The 23,971-nt window shown below is 42.4% G+C and overlaps 1 protein-coding gene across 10 annotated transcripts in view; it reads left to right on the forward strand.

Moving 5' to 3' along the window:
* Nucleotides 1-3,138: 3,138 nt before the first annotated feature.
* ARAF (A-Raf proto-oncogene, serine/threonine kinase) overlaps nt 3,139-23,971 on the forward strand; it is a 29,137-nt gene continuing 8,304 nt past the window's right edge. For 2 of the 10 annotated variants that reach the window (XM_032210409.1, XM_032210419.1), the window contains exons 1-12: nt 3,208-3,373; nt 6,024-6,105; nt 10,679-10,910; nt 14,664-14,770; nt 16,985-17,087; nt 17,945-18,099; nt 18,207-18,293; nt 18,585-18,732; nt 20,186-20,213; nt 21,178-21,332; nt 22,265-22,467; nt 22,584-22,760. In XM_032210409.1, coding sequence (XP_032066300.1) covers nt 3,337-3,373; nt 6,024-6,105; nt 10,679-10,910; nt 14,664-14,770; nt 16,985-17,087; nt 17,945-18,099; nt 18,207-18,293; nt 18,585-18,732; nt 20,186-20,213; nt 21,178-21,332; nt 22,265-22,467; nt 22,584-22,760 — 1,514 coding nt within the window. In that variant the 5' untranslated portion in view covers nt 3,208-3,336. The other 8 variants (XM_032210414.1, XM_032210416.1, XM_032210415.1 and 5 more) reach the window with 8 other exon arrangements.

A 23,971-nucleotide genomic window follows, 5' to 3' on the forward strand; every position in this document is an offset into this window, starting at 1 on the left:
TGAATCGGCTTGCTTTAATTTTATTTTAATTTTAATTTAATTTATTTTTAATTTTATTTGTCGCGCTGCTGATGACGTCACGTACGCGCTTTCATCGGGCGCGCTTTAGTCGACCGCGGTTTTGACGGGTCACGGTTTCTTGGTACAATAGCAGCCAACAAGTACTTTGAAATTGTTTATTCTCAGCCAAGTAAATAGTGTGTGTTTATGTGTGTATAGCAGCCAACAAGTACTCTGGAATTGTTTATTTTCAGCCAAGTAAATACACACACACACAGACAAACACACACACAAACACACGGATCTTTTTGTTTCACAATATTGATAGCCAATCCTAACAAACTCTAGAGTACAAGAATGTTTTACAAAATGCATTACAACATTTTTAAATAGCAGTCAACAATAAAAACTCTCCTGCACCAGTAGCATCCTAAGAGACAAACACTTGCTGGAACAGTGCTGCTTTGGCCTGGTTTTGCATAGATATGTGAAGTCTCAGCTTTAATGTCACTGGCTACATTCACACAACTTACTTAATAAATGAATTTTCTGGGTCTGTATGCTCAACCAGGTGGCAGCACCTGGTCAGGTTTGGCTCTTTCCAAATGACTGTGTAGCACTTTGATGTGGGACCACCACAGCAATCTCAGAATTATAGGATATTAACTTGAGAAATAAATAAACTAGGAAGGAAAAAAAGTCAATGGCAAGTATTTATGCCCTGCTGAGATAAAATCTCCAGGCATGTATACTCATATCACTGGGACCCAGTCTTTAGTAACGCACTAAACCAAATGAAACTGGGATTAGTTTGCTAGGGGATTAAATTTACTAGGCCTGGATTGACTTAAATTTGTTGTGTGAACACTGTCATTGTCAATAGGGCAAATAATTGTCTCATCTTAAATTACTGGAACCCTTTTCTTAGGCATCAAAATAGACCCACTCTGTGTCTGCATTGGATCTTGAGCTACAAATGAAGAACTATAAGGTAATATGTTAATTAATCCTTATTTTGAATGTGTTACAAAGGTGTAATGTTACTGGATATATGAAAGTTGATAACAAACAGTTAACTAAGTTTTATAATTAGTAAGTAATAATTTAGTAACTTTTAGATTGTTATGTTAAATAAATAATTGATAATGGAAATAAGGTACACATATGTGTTGGCTTGATGAGAAGAAATTGGATATAAACAGTAAAGGATTTTCTGTTAACCAACATTAACTATAACAATAAATAATGGGATGATAATGATAAGGGATATAGTTAATATTGTGTGTGTGTGTGTGTGTGTGTGTGTGTGTGTGTGTGTGTACTACCATAACAAAAGGAACTTTGACACAAATTGTAAAGTGACTTGAAAAAAAAGGCTTAGAAACTTTGTTAACTAATCTTTATTTAGAATATGTTATAAAGGCTTAAGGTTATTGGATGATTTTTATAATAACTAATGACATGCCATCGGGTGGTTGTGTTTTTAACTATGGAATATTTTAGGCAAAAGGACATTAAAACAACTTTAGTCAAATGAGAATTATGCTATGTTGACAGTAAGATTCATAAAGACTTTTTGATATCTGATATGAATATAAGCAATGACTGTGGAAGAGATGCACGAAAGTTATTTTTAACCAATTGACACACTTTCTACAAGATGTAATGTAAGATGATTCTTTTTTTGTGTGTTGTTTGTTTAATGAAAATTTTAAAAATGCAAAAAAAAAAAGAACTATAAGGTAGAACTTTTCCAAACTGCTGATATGTGAGGAATAATAAAAAAAGACTGTAATAGAATTCCTCCCCTTAATATATAGGTTGCCACCTTGCAAGAGATTTGAGCAAAGAAGCCAGGCGATTTTATTCACTCAACCAGATGGGGACTGTTTTTTAGAACTACCTACAACTTCTCGAAGCACAGAAGTAAGAAAATGCGAATCCTATTACAATCCATCTAGTAATTGTCTGGAGTTGCGTAGCCCAGATCTGCGAGCCTTAGTTAGGAGACTCCATCCGGCTTTGAGCAATTTTTGCAACAAATGTATAACAAATGAAGTGTTTGTATATGTGTATGTATATGTGTATGTGCATGTGCATGTGCATGTGCATGTGCATGTGCATGTATATGTATATGTATATGTATATGTATATGTATATATTATGTCACAACCCCTGGTATGCCCAAATATGGGAGGAAGCATATTGCTTCCTTTCTCTGTCTATAGGCTCATCTCAAGAGACCATCCAGACAGAAAGCCATTATTTTTACTGTTGCCTTTATTACATTTGTGTTGCATTTGTGCTGATAAATAAATTTATTTATCAGCACAAATGCAACATATATATATATATATATATATATATATATATATATATATATATATATATATATATATATATATATATATATATATATATATATATATATATATATATATATATATATATATATGTTATCGCTGATAACAGATAAGAGCCTGTGGCCTAATGGCTAAGAACTCTGCCTAGTATGCAATTTAGCCCAGGTTCAAATCCCAGTAAGGGTGTGGCTAGCTGATGAGAGCTAAATAGCTTGAAATAGATCTATACTAATCTCCCTTTATTTATTTATCAGCACAAACACACACACACACACACACACACACACACACACACACACACACACGTTTGTGTGTATGTTTGTGTTTATGTTTATATGTTTATATTTATATATGTCGTCTAATACATGCTTGATGAAATAAATAAATAAATAAATAAATAAATAAATAAATAAATAAATAAATAAATAAATAAATAAATAAATAAATAAATAAATAAATAAATAAATAAATAAAGTGCTGCTGTAATGCTGAGGAGATTCATTTTGGAAAGTCTGATGTGAGCGTGCGTACAGTGTAACCTTTAATTCAGAAACACAGAATTTATTATATTTAACGTTATTTTACTCAAAACTTCTAAGAAACCAGGGGCTGCGCAACCAGTTCTGGTTTTCGCCTTAGAATGCCCCGTGTCCTTCGGTCTTGTGTCTCCAGCCTAGCGCGCCTTCACCGCGACACCTTCCAGCCAACGGCACAGAAGGAGTTAAAACTCCTTTTCTTGAGCGGGGAGATTCCTTCCCTCCATGATGACGTCGTTTCGTTGGCCACGCCCCTTCGGAGCGTTCATACAAGATGGTGGATTTTTGTCTCTGACAGGTAGGAAGGGGTTTTGTGTGTGTGTGGTTTTTTTTGATCCGTCTTTTACATTTTCTTTCATTCCGCTCGCCTGGTTCGGCTCCACCCCTCGGTGGTAGACAAGTGGGCGGGTGAACGGCTGGAGCGTGCCTCTTCGGTCATGTACAATGGTTTCCCCCGTGCCGTTCTGGACGGAGGTAAGTCGCCTTCCCCTCTTCTTCCCCCCCCCCCATCCCGGTTATGGTATCTTCCCGTGTAGTAGGAGCCCTGATACGAACTGGAGGTGCTTCAGTTCGCCCCGCCGGTCCCTCTCCGAGCGCTTCCGATGGACCCCCCGCCCACTCCTCGCCTTAAGGGATCGCTTTTGTGGACGGGTGGATCTGCTGGAGGCCCTTTCCCCGTTAGCCAAAGGAGCTTCTCGGGCTTGAGCAGGTGAACGCGGGGGAGGGCGGCTTCCTGGGTTCGGGCACAGGTTCGGGCAAAGCCGCGCTGGGGAAAGGTGTGGCGGGTGGTGGGCCAGCAGTTAGAGCCAGAGTCCAAACGACCCGCTGGTAACTAGCCTACTGTGCCTCGGGAATGCTGCCGAACCGGCCTGGATTTGGCCTGCGGCTCTGGTTCCATTTACAGGTCGGTGGATTTTTTTTTTCCCCTCTTCCGCAAATCTTCCCCGCCCACCTTGTCGTGGATTCCTTTGCCTAAAAGTAAGCCTGAGCCTCGGCTGTGGAACCAAGAGAGCCCCGGGAAGTCTTCTGCAGGATGGAGATGCCTTAGATTTAAAAATAAAATAAAAAAGATGCCCCAGAGGTATATCTCCCTGCTCCTGCCCCTCAAAAGAAGTGCTAATTTGAAGAATTTCCCCTTAGTGGAGAAAGTGGTTAGAACAGTGTTTGTCAACCTTGGCCACTGGAAGATGTCTGGACTTCAACTCCCAGAATTCCCCAGCCAGCAAATGCTGGCTGGGGAATTCTGGGAGTTGAAGTCCAGACATCTTCCAGTGGCCAAGGTTGACAAACACTGGGTTAGAACACTCCCTTGTATCTGCTAAGAGGGAAAGGCACTTATCTTTGGTTGAATGTGGCCCCAAGATAATTTGATGAGAAGTCCTGGGTTTTTTTTTTAATAGATTTTTTTTATTATTACATAGACAACATAATCACATAACAATAGGGGGAAAAAAGGCAGCGGGGAAAAAAAAAAAGAAAAGAAAACCCATCATCCCATGCAGTATGTCATTTGATTACAGGTGTTTTGATGAGAAGTCCTAATGATGCTTCTGTCTGTCGGTGGGGCCCTGTTATTTATTTTTCAACTACAGCTTAAATAGTACTCTAATCCAAACAAATAGGGATGCAATGGCTCAGTGGCTAGGACGCTGAGCTTGTCGATCAAAAAGGTCGGCAGTTCGAATCCCTAGCACCGCGTAATGGAGTGAACTCCCGGTACTTGTCCCAGCTTCTGCCAACCTAGCAGTTCGAAAGCATGTAAAAAATGCAAGTAGAAAAATAGGGACCACCTTTGGTGGGAAGGGAACAGCACTCCGTGCGCCTTTGGCGTTTAGTCATGACAGCCACATGACCACGGAGCCGTCTTGGGACAGCGCTGGCTCGTCAGCTTCGAAACAGAGATGAGCACCGTCCCCTAGAGTTGGGAACGACTAGCACATATGTGCAAGGGGAACCTTTACCTTTTTAATCCAAACAAAGGTTCTAAGTGCCTTAAATGTCAATCCAAACATTTGAATAGAAATAACAGCCAACAAATAGCAAAACAGAACAGCAACAGCCCCATAGCCGGAGAAGGCTTCTCATCCTGAATCTATTTCTCGAATGCTTTTGAATAACCAGGTTTTTAATGGCTATCCGAAACACAATAGTTTTGCTAGGCCAGTTTTCTTGCAGTGAGGCCATGTGCTTGAGGGCATTTCACTACGCATGATTAGTTTGCTGGAATTGGGCTTTCATGGGAGACGGTTGTGTTGCATCTTAGCAGCATGGGAAATCGGAATTTATTTCTCACGTTAAAAATGCTGAGAAAGAAACCCCTAATTTGAGAAATAAAATGTAATAGGTCCAAGATTCTGCAAGGTAAAAATACAAATGGCATCCGTGGAAGGCAAATGAAAATGGCTTCTTCCAACTGGACTGTGTTTAGAGTGAGTGACATCAAAAGGATTTGGTTGCTTGAGACTCCTTGATTGCCCTCAAACAAATAGACATTTACCTGATGTCTGGTCGGGAAAAAGAAGATATACTAATAAAATACTGTTGATCCATACAGTTCACTGACAAATGCGTGCTCGACAAAAGCGCGCCTGACAAAACTGCGGTGAGAAAACCATGAGGTCAAAATCGTGCCCACAGAAGGGCGCCGACAAATGCACGCCGACAAAAGCGTGCCATCAACAAACAGTGCGAAAACAATGTAAGAACCCTAACCCTAAACCTAACCTAACCCTTACCCTAACCCTTACCTTAACCGTAATCGCGCTTTTGTCAGCGCCCTTTTGTTGGCGCGATTTCGAACTCGTGGTTTTCTCGCCGTGGTTTTCTTGGCGCGCTGTTGTCGAGCGCGCATTTGACGGGTCACGGATCCATACAGATACACTATATTGCCAAAAGTATTCGCTCATCCATCCACATAATCAGATTCAGTTGTGAGCGAATACTTTTGGCAATATAGTGTATCTACTTAGAAGGATTGAGAAGGTAAAATAAAAAAACCAGTGGTTAATCAGCAAATGAGTTTAACTTAGGCTGCTATTCTGTTTGCAGTACCTGCACTTCAACAATGAAGAGATCTTTGTGAACGAACTTACCTTCACTCCAGCTCTCGTTTCCTTTTCATAAGGAAAAACAAAATATCGGTACAAAGATCTGCCTCCACTCCAGACGCAGCTGTGTCTTAAGCAGAGACTTGGCTTGATTGACAGGTGCAGTGCAACTTTGCTCCTCTCTGCTGTCAGATATGAAATATCGGGGTAGATCTGAAATCCGCAGGGCTGTTTTTTTCTCTGGAACTCAAGACCACGCAAAGGAGGTCTGCTGAACCCCCGCGCCCCAATTGCTTTTAAATTATGGTGAAAAATCTGTAACTTTCTGGATGGGTTTCCAACATCTCTTCACTTTGGGGATACTCACAGGGAATGTGGGTGTTGATGACTGCAAGTTATCCGGTTGCAGAATTGTTTCCTTTTGATGGATATGCTGAGGATCTTTGCTTTATTTTGCACTGAGGATAGATTTTGTATCCCAATCTTGATTGTAAGTTGTTCTTAATTAGTTTTAATACAAAAAAAAGGGATTGTGATGATTGATTACAAACAGATTGGAGAAGAGCTACTAAAGGGACATTTATCCTATAGACAGTTTCTTCTCAATTTGGGTGAGTCTTGTAATTACCCTTTCCATTCACACGCCTGTCTTGGTTTTCTATTTTGAGGTAGCAGTTTGCTGCTTATAATACCTATGATTAACATGGACTTGAGTGACAAAACTGCTTATTTGTTCTTCTTATGGATATGCCTCCCACGTTATTAGAGAACAATTTAACAGCAGAAAATGTTCATCTAGTGAAAGCAGCTACTGAGGGCTAGGCTTTAACCAGGAGCAAGTCCCTAGAGCTCATACAAATTAATTGCTGACAGGAAACTCTTGCATGAAGAATAGCAGGGATCTTGCATTTACTACCCATGAGGGTCTAATTTTGTGACCTGAGATGAAATTAGCCCTAATGTATTTCTGTATGCTGCTCCCTATGGACTAGTTTGACTGAAAGCAAGTGAGCTATATATAAATACAGTAAAAGTATATAAAGAGCAATACATGTATGCACACTCATCATACATTTCATACACAGAAATATAGAGTGTCTACTGCAGTTGAAATTTGAAGTTCTCAGTGCTGAAGAGCAATTACTACTTGGAATTTGAATGGTGGTTGTAGCAGGGTATATACGTATATTTACCAAAGCTGATTACAATCTGACTATGTTGCTGTCTCCTTGTTTATCTATCTATCTATCTATCTATCTATCTATCTATCTATCTATCTATCTATCTATCATCTATCATCTATCATCTATCTATCATCTATCTATCTATCATCTATCTATCTATCTATCTATCTATCATCTATCTATCATCTATCATCTATCTATCTATCATCTATCTATCTATCTATCTATCTATCTATCTATCTATCTATCTATCTATCTATCTATCTATCTATTTCAAGCGCTCTGTTCTATACATCTGTGTGACCACCCACAAGATTTTCTCCCGGAGAATAGAATAGAATTCTTTATTGGCCAAGTGTGATTGGACACACAAGGAATTTGCTTGGTGCATATGTTCTATGTGTACATAAAAGAAAAGATGCATTTGTGAAGAATCATAAGGTACCACACTTAAGGATAGTCATAGGGTCCAAATAAGCAATCAAATCACATTAGGAAACAATATAAATCATAAGGATACAAGCAACAAAGTTACAGCCATGCAGTCATAAGTGGGAGGAGATGGGTGATAGGAACGATGAGAAGATTAATAATAGAGGAAGACAATATCACTTAATTAAACACTATCAGTTATCACATGATTGTTAATGTGCTGGGGGTGACCTCAGAGCCATTATTCTCCCATTTAATCAGGCAAATCAGAAATGGATCTTGACAAATAGGCTTCCTAATGTGCTGTATGACATCTTCCCGCAACTCCAGTTCCTTTCAGCCTTAGCTGGCATGGTTAGAGATGGATAAGAGATGTAATCCAAGCAGGGGTGTCAAACTCAATGTCGTCACGGCGGTGTCATGTGACATATCAGGTCTTCCCCCCCTTCGCTAAACCAGGTGTGGGTGTGCCCAGCTCGTGACACATCTGGCCCATGGGCCAGGAATTTGACAGCCCTGGTCTGCAGGGTAAAAGAAAGGAACTTATGAATTAAAGGATTGGTTGTCGTGCAAAAGTAGATCACTACTTTGTTAGTGAAGTAGTAGTTTAGTAGACCAGTTTGTATAACATGCAGTCTCTTTATGCAAGAGAATTTGACTTCTTTGACATCTGTCATTTTAAAGTGTTGCAATCTTTCAATACTTATAGACTAGTCCTAGTTTTTTTTGTGAAGCTTCTTGCCCTTCTTCCTTGGGGATGAGAAATTAGTAATAGCAGAGATGAAGTGATTGACCTAGAACAGGGCTGTCAAACTCACAGCAGCCTCACGTGACGTATTGGGACTTTCTCCCCCCTTCGCTAAACTGGGCGGGGACAGGATTGGCACATGATGCATCTGGCCCACGGGCCGCGGATTTGACACCCCTGACCCAGATTGTCTCTGGTTCTACCTCAGCTGCGGAAGTTCTGTCTATACAGGTAGCTTTTTTGACTTGTGACTGTAATGGAATCTTCCCATTATGGTCATTAGTCATGACAGTCATAAAGCGTGTCACCCATTCAATTTTGTGACCACCTTTGTAGCCGTTGTTAAGTGAACATTGCAGCTTTTAAGTGACTCCCACAGCCATAAAGCAAACCCATTGTTCGCTTTGAGTTGTTTTTGCCGAAAACTGGACATAAATAACAGTTGTTGGCAAAAACATGGTCATATGACTGCAGAATGCCGTAAACTGCTGTAAATGTGGGCCGGTTGCTGAGTGGCCAATATGCAGTCGTGGTGGACTTTGGAACTGGGTCTTAAGTACCTTTAGAGGAGGTCCTTCATAACTTTGAATGGTCACTAAGTGACCAGTCATAAGCAGGGGACTATTTTTATTGCTGTGGGTCAAGACGTCAAGTACATTCTACAACCTCTTGGTCCCTTGCATGGTGTCGGGGGGCAAACATTCCTGCTGATATACTGTATTCCTTGGCTACCATCAATATTTCTGCCATACCTAATTTATAAGAATGATTCTAGCATACTTTCAACTTTCCAAATGACCTCACAGACCTGGATTTGGGGACTATAAAGGGAGGGGTTGACATAGAAAAGAGGGAGGTGAAAGAGTAAGATGGTAACAACTTGGTAGAAAGGACAGAAGTCATAATTCTATTTTTTTTCCTTTTGTTCCTTTGATTCTTTATTTTTAATAGTTTTTAAACATTCTAATAAATTTAAAATAAATTCCAAATGTCCTCACCAACCCAAAAACAATTGGAGACCCTTGCACTACACCTTAATACCAATAAACCATAAGTGTCTGTGCAGAGCAGGCCAGAAGAGATCCTTTAGCTGATACCACTGAGTGGTACATCTACATTCATAATATTGGGGGCAGCAGTACCTAATTTTTAAGTGTATCCTCATAATAGTAATGTAAAACTCAGTATGATGTGATGAAGGGACGTGGTGGCTCAGAGGCTAAGATGTTGAGCTTGTTGATTAGAAATGTTGGCAGTTCGGCGGTTCGAATCCTTAGTGCCATGTAATGGAGTGAGCTCCCATTACTTGTCCCAGCTTGTGCCAACCTAGTAGTTCGAAAGCATGTAAAAATGCAAGTAGAAAAATAGGGACCACCTTTGGTGGAAAGGTAACAGAGCCTTCGGTGTTTAGTCATGCTGGCCACATGACCATGGAGACATCTTCGGACAGCGTTGGCTCTTTGGCTTTGAAACGGAGATGAGCATCGCCCCCTAGAGTCAGGAACGATTAGCACATATGTGTGAGGGGAACCTTTACCTTATGATGTGATGAATATTCATTGAATATGTCAATTAGGGAGCATAAGGGCATCAACAGCTGCATTACATTGATTCCGATTATTGATTCATCCAGCTCAATATCTATACTGATTTATACAAGGCTCTTTGAGTTTTTAGAAAAACTTAGTCTCTAACTTTATCTGGAAAGAACAAGCAGAATGCCTTAGTCTATTCGGAATTATTAACACCTGACTACACAACAATAATTCCCATTGAAGCTCCCTCTATCCAGAAAAAGTTTGAAATGCTTCCTGATTTGTCTCTTAGCTGACCAGAAGTAACAAGGCAGGAACCTTGGTGAAGAGGTTGAGTTAGAGCACGAGATATGCACTGCCTCCTCTCTTTCTCTGGTCATTAGGATCTCCCCACAGGAATGGGAGGAATGTGTAATAATACTTCAGTCAAATTTCCTGTTGGACAGTTTAGTTGTGGTTTTGCTCCAGATGCAGTTCAGTTATCCCATGTGTGTGTGTGTGTATGTGAAATTGGGATTGAGTTAAAACAAGTTCCATTTCACTTGCATCTTTCAATCAAGAAGGCGCAAACAAATTATTGCCAGCCAGAGATTGGACATGTTCTAGTACAGTGTTTCTCAACCTTGGCAACTTGAAGACGTCTGGACTTCAACTCCCAGAATTCCCCAGCCAGCATTCGCTGGCTGGGGAATTCTGGGAGTTGAAGTCCAGACGTCTTCAAGTTGCCAAGGTTGAGAAACACTGTTCTAGTAATAGTATTGTAGGACATGCACACAGATGAAAGTGCGTCTCCAATACCCATTTGGGTCTGTTGTCCTTTTTTCTTCCCTCAGAATCACCCACATGAGGCGCAACCTACACTCCGCTGACTCGCTCTCCAATGGCTTCTCCTCACCTTCTCCAGATCGAGACCCTTCAAATGGGGGTAGCAGTGAGGACATCTCACCTTTCTTGACTAGCGTGACAACGGTGATTGCTTCTTGCAGGAGAAGGTTAGAAAGGAGGCCCATGGCTGAGAATCGGAGCACTATTAAGGTGGCTCTTCCTAACCAACAGCGAACAGTGGTGAGTTGACCATTTAGAGAGCTCTGAAGAGCAAAGGGTCTGGAGCTTGCTGTTGATTAAAATGCTTGGTATCCTATAAGAGAGGGATACACTTCCTCTCACTTTCCGGGTGCTTTGGACTACAACTTCCATCATCTCTGGCCTGGCTGGCTGGGAATGATGGAGTCCAACAACAATTGGCATCTCAGGTTCTCTATGTCTGCATGAGAATGATGAGTTGTGCCCCACCCCCATCAAAAGTGGGCTGTGATTTAGCCCAGTAAAATCTTTATGTTTGTTTACCTTTTTGAAGGAAAGGAAAAAAGTATGGAGGTAGAGAATGAGAGAATAGCAGACAGAAAGGGAGAGAAGGAAAATCTCAAAAGAGGAAGAGTGAAAAAGACAAAGGAGGACATATGTGGTAATAAATATATGTAGATCCTATTGCTTGCAAGTTAGAGTTGAAAGTAAATCTTGCTGGTTTCCTTTATAATGAATCAGTTGCTTTGTTCTGTTTTTTTTAAAATAATCAGTGTTTGTTTAATTTTTATTTAGAGATTTAGAGATTTATTAATATTTGTAGGCCGCCCTTTTCCCTGAGGGGACTCAGGGCGGCTCACATAAAATCGGGGAAGGGGAGATACAGACATTAAGATAAGACATATAATAAAATAATAAACAACATACATTCATCATTCGGGAGGGGAATTATCCTTGTCCCCAGGCCTGACGGGCGAGCCAGTTCTTCAAGGCTGTGCGGAAGGCCTGGACGGTGGCGAGGGTGCGAATCTCTACGGGGAGCTCGTTCCAAAGGGTCGGGGCTACTACTGAGAAGGCCCTCCTCCTTGTAGTTGCCAGCCGACACTGGCTGGCCGATGGTATACGGAGGAGGCCTAATCTATGTGATCTTATTGGTCGCAGGGATGTAATTGGCAGAAGGCGGTCTCTCAAGTATCCAGATCCACTGCCATGTAGGGCTTTATGGGTGACTAATAGCACCTTGAAGCGCATCCGGAGATCGACAGGTAGCCAGCGCAGCTCGCGGAGGATAGGTGTTATGCGGGTGAACCGAGGTGCACCCACAATCACTCGCGCGGCCGCATTCTGTACTAGCTGAAGTTGCCGGATGCTCTTCAAGGGCAGCCCCATGTAGAGCACGTTGCAGTATTCCAGCCTAGAGGTCACAAGGGCCCGGGTGACTGTTGTGAGAGCCTCCCGATTCAGGTAGGGTCGCAACTGGCGCACCAGGCGAACCTGGGCGAATGCTAGTTCTATGATAGTTCTAAAACAACGGCAATTTATTTTTGTAATTTGTCATCAGTTTAAAATTTAGAAAAATAAGCTCTTGAGTAATTCTAATAAATGTGAGCCAAAGACTCAACTGAACGATGACTACATTTTTATCTGTACTGAAAGAGAACTGAGGCTGAATCCAACTATCCAGTCAAAGCAGGGAGTTCTCAATCCCATCACAATTAAACCTGGACCAAAATTAGTACCAAGAGAATATAAAATATGCTAAAACTTCAAGCTGTGGAGTTTGCCTTTGAAATTTCATTTTACATTGTTGATCAAGCATCTGAACCCGAGCAGACGCTCCCCTGGCCACAACCTCCACCTGCTCATTAGGCAGAATCCATCAGTGCTGGAGGACAATCGTGTCATAGACCTCCTTCGAGGAAAATGCAACAAAGCTCAACATGAGCCATGATTAAGCCAGAGTAGCTGTAAACAAACAGTGCCTCCATCCTGTTAGGATTCAATTTCTGCTTCGTCCACACCCTTCCCAGAAAAAAAAACTCAGTAAGAGTACCATCCAGCTTTGTGACCACACACACACACTCCTACCCTCCAAGCCTACCAATTTCCTCCTCATTCAACTTTAATCAGAATCCATAGTGGCTAAGGTGTCCAGCTAGAAACTGGGAGGCAATAGCAGTTAGACTTATATACCACTTCATAGGGCTTTCAGCCCTCCCTAAGTGGTTTACAGAGTCAGCATATTGCCCCCAACAACAATCCGGGTCCTCATTTTACCCACCTCGGAAGGATTGAAGGCTGAGTCAACCCTGAGCCGGTGAGATTTGAACAGTAGCCTGCAGTGCTGCATTTAACCACTGCGCCACCTCGGCTCTTACAAGGCCATAAGTTCTAGTCCTCCCCTTAGGCATGAAAGCTGGCTGGGTGACGTCCAATCACTTGATCTTAGCCCAACCTCCCAAAATGATGGGTGACTTCTGATAGAGATGTTAAATAACATGGGGCAGATAGATGGGCCTTGTGTAGTGACTCCTCCCTCTTAATTACTGTGTGGAACTCGCTGCTTAGGATTATATGGAGCCACTATAAAACTGTACCTTCCACTTCCAAACCATGCCAAGAAGGCAGTCCAAGAATACACCATGATTAGTGGCAGTGAATACTGCCAAGGGGCCCAATAAGATGAGGAAGGCCACAATTTAGTCTTTACTGTGGTTATCTACCATAGCAATCAATGTACAGTAGTTTCCATCTTATTCAGCTCTGAATCCTAACAGAAAGATCATCCACTTCCTGTAGGATCCTTTGCAACTGTTTCCCTGATCAATGTATTAGTCATTATGTGCCAGGATTCTCTCCGGCTTCAGTGAACTACAATGGATTTCATTTTAGCAGCATTAGTTAGGATTGTGGTTTCTATTTTTGTTCAGATGATCTCTTGGCTGAGATCTATATTGTAGGGATCAGGGAACAGGAGGTAGAATTTAAAACCAGATAGAACCTCAGTGGGAAATAGGAATTGAAGAATCAATTTGGCATCACCAAGTCTCGCTGTTTCAGCAGAGTAAGGAAGATACTTAGAGATGATTCACACCCTGGCCAGTGTCTCTTTTCACTTTTACCATCGGGCAGAAGACACCGAAGTATAGGCAGCCGGACAAACAGGTTTAAAAACAACTTCTACCCATGGGCTGTCAGACTCCTAAACACAATCACAATCACTCCATGTACATATGGAAATGTGTTCTGACCCCCCCTTCTCCATCCAGGAACGAAAGCCGAAACCAACGTAAATGAGAATGTTTTTTAATCAATCCAGACTCTCGTTGGCTGCAAGCCACATAAACAAAGAGATAAGCACTCTGGCATCCTACAAAACTTGGCAGCAATGCAAACAAACTCTGGCAGCAATCCAGCCTGCCAAGTTTGTTTCTTGTTAGTCCTTAACGTTGACTTCTGCAGAAGGGCGTGGCACAAGCAGTCTCTTTTATAATCAGGAGAGGATCTTAATGAGCATCAGCTGAGTGTAATTACGCAGTTGTTCTTGACGCCGAGTAGCCCTTCGATAGCGTGCATCCTGGAACAACTCACAGGTGTTTTCTGGATCACTCACTCTTGTCTCCTCCCCACTGATCCAAGGCTCAGGCGCCACCTGGTGACCAAATAGTCTCTCTGTGCCCTGCTCGGAGTTGAAACCCTGTCCAGGGTCCTCCGCATCCTCCAGAGCCGACTCATAAGACCCCTCGCTGTCGGAGTTTGGTGGCAGCTCCAACGGCTCCTGCCGAGCCACAACAGAAACGTATGACTTGTTTTTTCCCCAATTACTTGTATAAGGATTATCCTCTATATTATTCATGTTGTCTTGTACTTTTGTTATGGATTGCACCAATAGAAGCTAAACCAATTTTGCTGTGTACATGATGTACAATGACAATAAAGGCTATTATTTATTTATTTTAAAAATGACCCTACACACTACCTTGATCACATGACTACTGTGCTGTTTCCTTCTAGGTCACTATCCGGCCAGGTATGACTGTATATGACTCCCTAGACAAGGCCCTGAAAGTACGTGGACTTAACCAGGACTGCTGTGTTGTTTACAGAAAAAGGGGTAATGGGTAAGTAACCCCAATGAGGAGACAGATATGAGAAGAAATTGGAGGAAACATGAGTGCAGTGAGTTGTGTATAGACCAAAAACTGTCTCCTGCCACTCTTAAAAATGGGTAGATCATCTTCAGTTTGTTTCATTCTCTGTGGTTTTTGCGAGCATTCCTCGTAAGTAGCATAAATAAATATCTAGAAACAAATTCCAAACAAGCTCCAAACTCCAAATAAACATTACACTCCAAAGTTTACATGCCTTCACAAGGAATTACTCACTGGACCAAATGTCTGCCTACTGGTAGCAACTCTATCTCCAGCTTTCATCAATTAGGCCACGAGGCTCTGGTGTTTAGTTGTAAAGAGAAAGGAAGAGAACAGTCCAATCACTGAAGTATGAAGGTTGGTCATTTCTGAGGCTCAGACTGATAAATCGGGAATTTGGTCCCAATTTTTAGAGTAAAGAAGGGTTGTTTTCCTCACAGCCCACTTTCTTTCATTTAGGAGAACTTCTCCTTCATCCAAAGGCACACTTGCTCTCCAGACATTTGTGAGATTTTAATTTAACAATTCTAATTTGACAATTCCCCCTTCCCTCTCAGCATTCGTGTGCCGACATTTACCGTATATACTCAAGTATAAGCCGAGTTTTTCAGCCCACTTTTTGGGCTGAAAAAAGCCGCCTCGGCTTATACTCGAGTCAGTGAAAAAATTGCCCGAAATGGAGGAGAAAAAGGGGCGGGGCCATGCCGCTGGGTGACGCTCGTGAATGGCCCGGCGCCCCTGTGAGTTTCCCCTCCCTCTGTGTCAGTTTGCCGCGCAGCGCGCACCGCACCATCCCCCCTCCTCACGTTCTAATGTAATGCAGGGCTGTCTTACGATTCCCCTTCCTCCCCCTCCTGCCGCTCTGCAACGATGTCCCACCTCCTCCTTGTTATGGCAAGCAGCCACATAACGATGTCCCAGAGCTAGTTTACTGTTTTTCTTTGAAATAAATATTCAAAAACATTATTGGTATCTATTTTTATTTTTGAAATTTACCGGTAGCTGCTGCATTTCCCACCCTAGGCTTATACTCGAGTCAATAACTTTTCCAGTTTTTTGTGGTAAAATTGGGTGCCTCGGCTTATATTCGGGCCGGCCTATACTCGAGTATATACGGTAATTTTGTTTCCTGAGCTGTTGTAATATTTGTCAACATTAACATTCCATAGTGAGGTCAGAGCTGCTTCCTCCTTTTCCCAAACACAATATGGAAAAAAAAGCAGATACAGTGGAGAATAAGTAGAGGGCACAAATGTACACAAAGGGCTATAGTGTTGTTGAAAAAAGATCCTTGTTTCCTCACTGCCTGTTGAAGATTGTTTAGCCATTAACAGTTTTGCTGTGGTAAGGTAATATTTCAGGCAAAGGAGAGGATTTCATATCTTGGTTCCCCAAATCTGCACCCTGAATACTAGGGACCTACATGGAACTCGCCTACATGTGAACACATTTTAAATTGGTCTTTCTAAAATGGGTAATTTTGCCCCTGAGGAGTGAGAATGAACTCTGATTTCAGAGTTGAATTGGAAGGAATATTAGATTGGTAGGCTTGGGGGTCACCAAGTTAGATAGTACTGTTGTGGCCTGCCAGCAGCCAGCAAAGCTGGCACCAGATGCAGACAGTGAGGAGGTTGGGGAGGAACATGGGACAGTCCTGGAGTCTGGGGAAGGCTCTGATGAGGGCTCAGAGGCAGAGAGGGGGCCAGAGCCATATGCCATTTATCAGCTGCCTTCCAAGTCAGACATCAGTAAGGCAGACAAACAGCTGGAGCCTGTTCTCACTATGCGCATGCACAGAATTGCCAGACAAAGGGAACATGTAAAGAACAGGGGTCGACTTGGTAGTAAAGCCACAGGTGGACGATGAATGGCCCCTCCCAGAAGAAATAAAAGAGCGAAAGGGGAGTGGAGTTTGCAGGAGACAATTAGTTCACTTAATTGGCTTGTGACTCTCCGAGACTCCTTGCCAGGTTTTACAGATATTAGCTTGTCAGCTCTCCAAGCCAGATAAGCTCTGTGACTATAAATCCTCCCTTGAAAGACTTTGCTGGATGTAAATGAGCAGAATTCACAGTAGATTAATAAAAGGGTTTTTTATTGGGACAAGGAGTTTGCTTCGTGCTCTTGGGAAGCCTAGGTCAGAACAGGTACTTAGTATCTTGTTTTTTATTTTCTCCTATGCAGGCGAAAAACCATCACAGATTGGGAGACAGACTTGGTCAACCTGGAAGGCGCTGAGCTCTTTGTAGAAGTTCTGGAGAATGTACCTCTTACTATGCATAATTTTGTGAGTCCTGCAAAACTCTGCAAAATCATACTACTATACTTGGGTGCTATGGTTCTTGTCCAGGATAATGTGTAAAATGAATGAGGGATCTGCAGCCCTGCAGATATTCTTGGACCAAGGTCTCCCTCACTGATGATTGTGTCTTATTGGCTGGGCAGGAGTGATGAACATGGGAGGCCAGCAACACGGCTGGAGGTTTCCCATCTTATAAAAATGCTTTAACTTCCTCTGTCCCCGAGATCAACTATAGCAGGGGTCAGCAAACTGCAGCTCTGGAGCCGCATGTGGCTCTTTCCTCCCTCTGCTGCAGCTCCGTCACCGGTCGGCACCACAATTTTGAGAGGAGCTTCTGGGGAGAGAGAAGCACAGTGCGCCAGGAGAAGACTCTATGGCAAGGGGAGAGTTTTCCAGTCGTCTCCACAATTGATAGGGCTTTCGGTTATGACAGGTAGAGGAAAAAGAACACCGCACTAGGAGGAGATTCTATGGTGGGGGAACTGAAGTTCCGGTCAGCTTTGTGGCTCCTGGTGGCTCCTGGTGTTTTCTTTTCTGTGGGAAGGGGGTCCAAATGGCTTTTTGAGTGTTTTAAGTTTGTCGACCCCTGAACTACAGCAACTCAAAGGTCCCGCGCTGTTCCGCTGTTCAGCAAAATCACTGGATTCTATTACCAGAGCCAAGATCATGAAAGACCTTGATAGTCTGAACTGATTTGTTTCTCAATTGATACGACTTTGGATATTTTTTCCAAATCTCATCACATAACCTCACTGTCTACTAATGAGCATCAGGCAGATAACCAGACCTTCCTCCTCCAATCCATTCCGCCTCTCATATTCCTAATCCATCTCTTTGTACAGGTCCGCAAGACCTATTTCAATTTGGCCTTTTGCGATTTCTGCCTTAAGTTCATTTTCCATGGCTTTCGATGTCAAACATGCGGCTACAAGTTCCATGAACACTGCAGTAGCAAAGTGCCTACGGTATGCGTGGACCTGGCTACAACCCACAAACCGTGAGTATCCCTCCCTTTGCCCCCCCCTTTCACCTGCTGTGAAGATCAGCTCATTAAAAAAATGGTCTCATTGGTTTGGTATTGAAGACAATTTTCCTCCCTTGTAGTGTTTACAGCCATGAATTGTGTCAAGACTATATCCCCACAGCCTTTATCCAGCCTAGCTACAAACCCATGACCCCTCAAGCAGTCAGGTAAGACACTTGTTCATTAGACAGCTGCATTGGGAGAGGTGAACTGGAACGCTCCACCAGGGAGTGACCCTGTCAAAACACACGCTTGAGAAGTGCAAGAAAAGATTGGTGGTATTTGTTTAAAGGGAATAATTCCTTGATTTCATTTGTGGAGGACAGAAATGTATACTCTGCTGAAAGAAAAATAACATTTGAGGAGAACTCTTACGACATATTTCAGAATATGTAATCTTAACACTTAAGAATTTTCATTTGGAAAGTGAAAGTTCTTAACCTCCTTTTCCTTTGCAGCTCCAACAAACAGTCACCCCACAGTCAAGATGCCTTCAATTTTCCCAACATTCCCAGTGATGGTCGTCTACAACGACACCGCTCAACATCTACCCCTAATGTCCATATGATCAGCACCACCATCCCTGTGGACAGCAGCATTCTTGAGGTGAGGCCATTTGAACCTGGAGCATGAGCTCCTCTCTAAAATGTTTTTTCCCCACTAAGTGTCACCTAGACACTAGTACCCATAGGACTTTGTAGCAAATGTGAACTCCAGAGAGACTGGTCTTAATAAGCTAATATCTATTCATCCAAATTAGTCTAGATATGATAACATGCAAGTTTTGCAGCATATTTATTTATACAGTAGTGTCCAAAATTGTGGAAACATTTTGGGAAAAGTGTATTTTCTAAAACTAGCTGATAACACCACTTTTCTTTTTTTTTGCAGTAGTACCATAAGATTATATATCAATGGAAAGATAATTTAATCAAGAATGCAATGCAGAAACTATTATGAAGGATTTGCTATTACAATAGCAGTTATAAAGAAGAAAAGTGGAACAAGATATACAAAAATTATCACCATCGAAAAAATGGGATATACAAAAATTATCACCATGTCAGTTCATACTTAATTGGGTAACCTTTAGCATGAATTACGGCCTTACAACATTTTCCCATGGAGTGAACCAAGTCTTTTAGTTCTGCAGCTGTTATAATGTGAAAGATTGAATGATTGCTTCTATTAACTGAGTTTTACCGCTGGGTCGCTTCTGACTAACAAGTTTCTTTAGTCGGCACCATAGATTTTCAATTGGGTTAAGGTCTGGGCTATTCCCAGGCCATTTCAGCAGCTGAATATGATTATCTTGAAACTCCTCCCCCCACCCAAAAAAATGTGGTGTTATTAGCCATCAAACCTCAAAAATACACTTTTCCCAAAAGGTTTCCACAATTTTGGCCACTACTGTACTTTAATCTCATCAGGATATTTGGTACCTTTTAAAATATCTTAAAATATAGCTGGAAAGTTAAGAGATCATAGGTCTCAAAAAGATAGTAGGCCTGTAAACTAGGTTTCTTATTCTGACATGTAGTTTGGGGTCCTTTCTATGGGTCCATCAATCTCTGAAAGGTAGATCTAAAAAATTATTCTGATCTAGTTTAATTCACTGGATTTTGCATTTGTCTTTTTTAAAAATAAGATACTTGAATTCAATTTTTTTTAAAGCATCATGAGTTGTTATCTTTCAGCCTGTAGGTAGATTCTATGTTGGTGAAATGTTTTACCGTATTGTTCCTGCATCTAGAAAATTAGATGTGGGAAATCAGGATTTCAAATTCATTGGGTGAATGCATAACATTCTACATTTTATGTGAGAAGATCCTTAACCCTTTCTCTGTGGATGGGATTGAGCAGAGAAGTATTCACAGAGGAGGCTTCTGAAATTGTATCGTCCCATCTGTATACTGTCATGGTATGAAGTAGGCCTAATGCTTTGAAGAAAAAGTGATATGAAGGTACAAGCAAGCAACCTTACTGTGTTGAGAATCCACTAAATGGGAATTCTATTTAGACAGCTACTGAGCACTGAGTCTTCCTTTCCCTTTTCCAGGCCATGTCCAGGAACCACAACACAGATGGTGAGTTTTTCAACAAAGTAGTAATTGAATGGGGTGCCTTGTGAGTGTATGAGCGTTCTGTATGGGCTGTTGCTCTGTATTGTAGGGACCAAGTGTCAGGGAGCAGGGATAACAATATCTGAGAATGATTGACAGTCACTGTCACGCAACAGCGAATGCACCACGGCGACAGATTCTAAATGCTAAAATGATCAGATTGTTTTTGGTGAGAAAGGCTGTTGGAGATCCAGATGATTTTATCACCACAAATGATAAGCCTGTGGTTCACTACATGTTGGACGGCAAGCGGTCATCACTTTGGGCATTTGCTGAGCTAGCAAGAACCAGTAAGGCTTGGAGTCCTGTAATATCTAAACAGCCCATCTTCCACTCCTCTGTAGTCTGCAAGAATTCATGTGATTCTTTTCAAAAGCCACTTTAAAATCAAGCTTCCAGTTATGGGAAGATGCAAAAGTATGTTGTAATATGCAATCTAATGTTGCATTAGTATTTCCCCACTTTTCTAAGTTACAGACAAATTCATGGGCAGGTGAGACAATCTGTTAATTGGACTTAAAGAAATCCTACATTAGCCTCACTGATGTTTGAGATTGCATTCTATGTTATCAAGTCTGGTTTTAATCTTTGTAGCCTTACATTGCATATATATGCAAATGTGCTGATACTGGACAAATCCTGGCTGACAATTTATGTGAAATGAAGTTTCATAAATTAATTGCGCGGTGTGTGAGGAAACCATGCCCTTTCATTAATACAGACACTGATAGCACTCCAGTTCCTGAAATGATCGTAAACTCTCTTATGAGAAGGATAAATTTTGATTTCCCAATCGATGCTTTCTGTGAATTTTCTTTACATACTCCTTGTTTTTTAAGTTAACTTTTGTAATAGTTGTAAGTTTCTTAAGGTCGTTTGAAGAGGTTGTCTAGATGGGAGTAAAATCCCTCTTTTCCTCTTGCCACAACAGTGACTGGGCCCGAATTGGTTCCTAACACCCCACCAGCCCCCTCAGTTGCCGTTTCTCCTGGTCGACGTTCTCCACACCCCAAATCCCCAGGCGAGTCTCCAAGAGAGCGCAAGGTGCCTTCTGAAGACAAGAAGAAGCCTGTGAGTACTGAGGTGGGAAAGTAGATAATTTGGCATGTGGTTCTTGACTGGATACTTCAAAATGGTAGCCACAAGAAGTGATGGTATCTGTACTAGTAAGCATAGTACCAGGGAAGAGTAATGGCTGGGCTGTTTGGGTGGACCAAGAGGTGCTAGGGGGTTGATAGCAAGGGTCTTTTAACAAGAGTAATACTATGGAACAGTATTTCATTGTGGTGATAGCCAACACCGTGACCTGACAAAAGCGCGCCCGACAACAGCACGCCGACAAAACCGCGGCGATAAAACTGCGACGTCGATAGTGCGCCCACAAAAGTGTGCCGACAAAAGAGCGCCGACAGAAGCACCATTACGGTTAAGGTAAGGGTCAGTGAACCGGTTAAGTTAAGGGTTGGGGTAAGGGTTAGGGTTAGGGTTAGAGTTAGGGTAAGGGTTAAGTTCAGGGTTATGTTCAGGATTAGGTTCAGGGTTATGTTCAGGGTTAGGTTTAGGTCCAGGGTTAGGTCCAGGGTTAGGTCCAGGGTTAGGTCCAGGGTTAGGTCCAGGGTTAGGTTCAGGGTTTGGTTCAGGGTTAGGTTCAGGGTTAGGTTCAGGGTTAGGTCCAGGGTTAGGTTCAGGGTTAGGTTTAGGGTTAGGTCCAGGGTTAGGTTCAGGGTTAGGTTTAGGGTTAGGTCCAGGGTTAGGTTTAGGGTTAGGTTCAGGGTTAGGTTCAGGGTTAGGTTCAGGGTTACCTTTAGGGTTAGGTTTAGAGCACGCTTCTGTCGGTGCGCTGTTGTCGGCGCACTTCTGTGTTCATTCTTCGGCGCGATTTCGAACTCGCGGTTTTGTTGGCGCACTTTTGTTGAGCGCGCATTTGTTGGTGAACCAGCCGACACTATGACTGCAAACATTTTTTCTTTCTCTATGTCTCCTCCTCTTCCTTGGTGCCACCTTGCTTCTCATAGAAAACCTTGGGTTATCGGGACTCAAGCTACTACTGGGAGGTTTCCCCGAACGAGGTCACCTTGCAGAAACGCATTGGGGCTGGATCCTTCGGCACGGTTTTCAAAGGCCGCTGGCATGGGGATGTGGCGATCAAGATCCTCAAGGTCACCAACCCCACCAGTGAGCAAGTGCAAGCCTTCAAGAATGAGATGCAGGTGCTTAGGTAGGCCAAGTATGTGCATGACCTGGCAGCCATTTTTGGGGAAGGCTAATTGAAAGGCCGATCCTGGAGACTTTGCCTAGGAAGCCTTTGACCCCTGTTTCATTCCTACTTTTCAGGAAGACGCGTCATGCCAACATACTGCTCTTCATGGGGTTCATGACTCGACCCAGCTTCGCCATCATCACCCAGTGGTGTGAAGGCAGCAGCCTTTATCAGCATTTGCATGTACAGGAAACACCCCTAGAGATGGTGCAACGGATTGACGTGGCCCGACAGACAGCACAGGGCATGGAGTGAGTATGGAGCCATCAAGTCCTAGGGCAGCACGTGTTGTTTTTTTTAATTGAAAATTTTAGAAAAAAAAACTTTTACAAATGTTTACCTCCCCCCCTGCCCTCCCCCCCCAACCTCCCCCCCCCCCCAGAACCAATACAGGGTATAAATCTTTAACAAAGATATTCTAAGATAAACTTTAAAAAAAGTTGGTAGCATCTTTCATTTGAGCTTTTAACTCCTCTTTGCTAGGCTAACTTTAAACAGATTATATCATTCCTTGTTTCTTCAGTCATAAACTCTGTGGAATTTCTTAGTCTCATATTTATTTTGAGTATAGTCAATCCATCTTCTCCACTCCAGTTTATATCTCTCATTTGAGTGCTCCTTGAGATATGCTGATATTTTAGCCATCTCTGCTAGGTTTGTTACTTTTAATGTCCGTTCTTGAATAGTAGGCAAATCTTCCTTCTTCCAGTATTGCGCCACCAACAGTCTTGCTGGTAAGGCAGCACGTTTTGAAGAGCAATTGCAAGGGAAGAGAGCAGACAATGAACACAATATTCCTGGTTGGAGTCTAGTCAGAGCCTCTCAGCTAACTGAGGTGGAAACCTAATAATCCACAGGGTTTTTAGCAATAATAAATGATATGTTTATTTAGCGCACATCCTTCAACAAACAACACTTTAAATAATCACAACTCTTGCGATAATACTATAAAAGCATAACCAACCAATAAAAAGACCACCAATTTACAATCATTAAAAGAGCAGAAGTAATTAAATGTGCTCTACCAGAATCGCCAGGGCAACAACAACCCAGTTAAGGAATGTAAGAACTCTGGCAGACCAGGTTTAGGATTGGAGTTTTGAAACCATCCGACAAACACATTAGTGTTGGCCAACACTGTCTGCAACACTTTTTCTCAAGCAAGCATCTTGAGCATTTTCTCAAGCAAGCAAGAGCCGAGGTGGCGCAGTGGTTAGGGTGCAGTACTGCAGGCCACTTCAGCTGACTGTTATCTGCAGTTCAGCAGTTCTAATCTCACCGGCTCAAGGTTGACTCAGCCTTCCATCCTTCCGAGGTGGGTGAAATGAGGACCCAGACTGTGGGGGCGATATGCTGACTCTGTAAACCGCTTAGAGAGGGCTGAAAGCCCTATGAAGCGGTATATAAGTCTAACTGCTATTGCTATTGCTATCTTCCAGTTGCTTTGGGGCTGCAATTCCCA

This window comes from Thamnophis elegans, chromosome 2, assembly GCF_009769535.1.
Source record: "Thamnophis elegans isolate rThaEle1 chromosome 2, rThaEle1.pri, whole genome shotgun sequence".
NCBI lineage: Eukaryota > Metazoa > Chordata > Lepidosauria > Squamata > Colubridae > Thamnophis > Thamnophis elegans.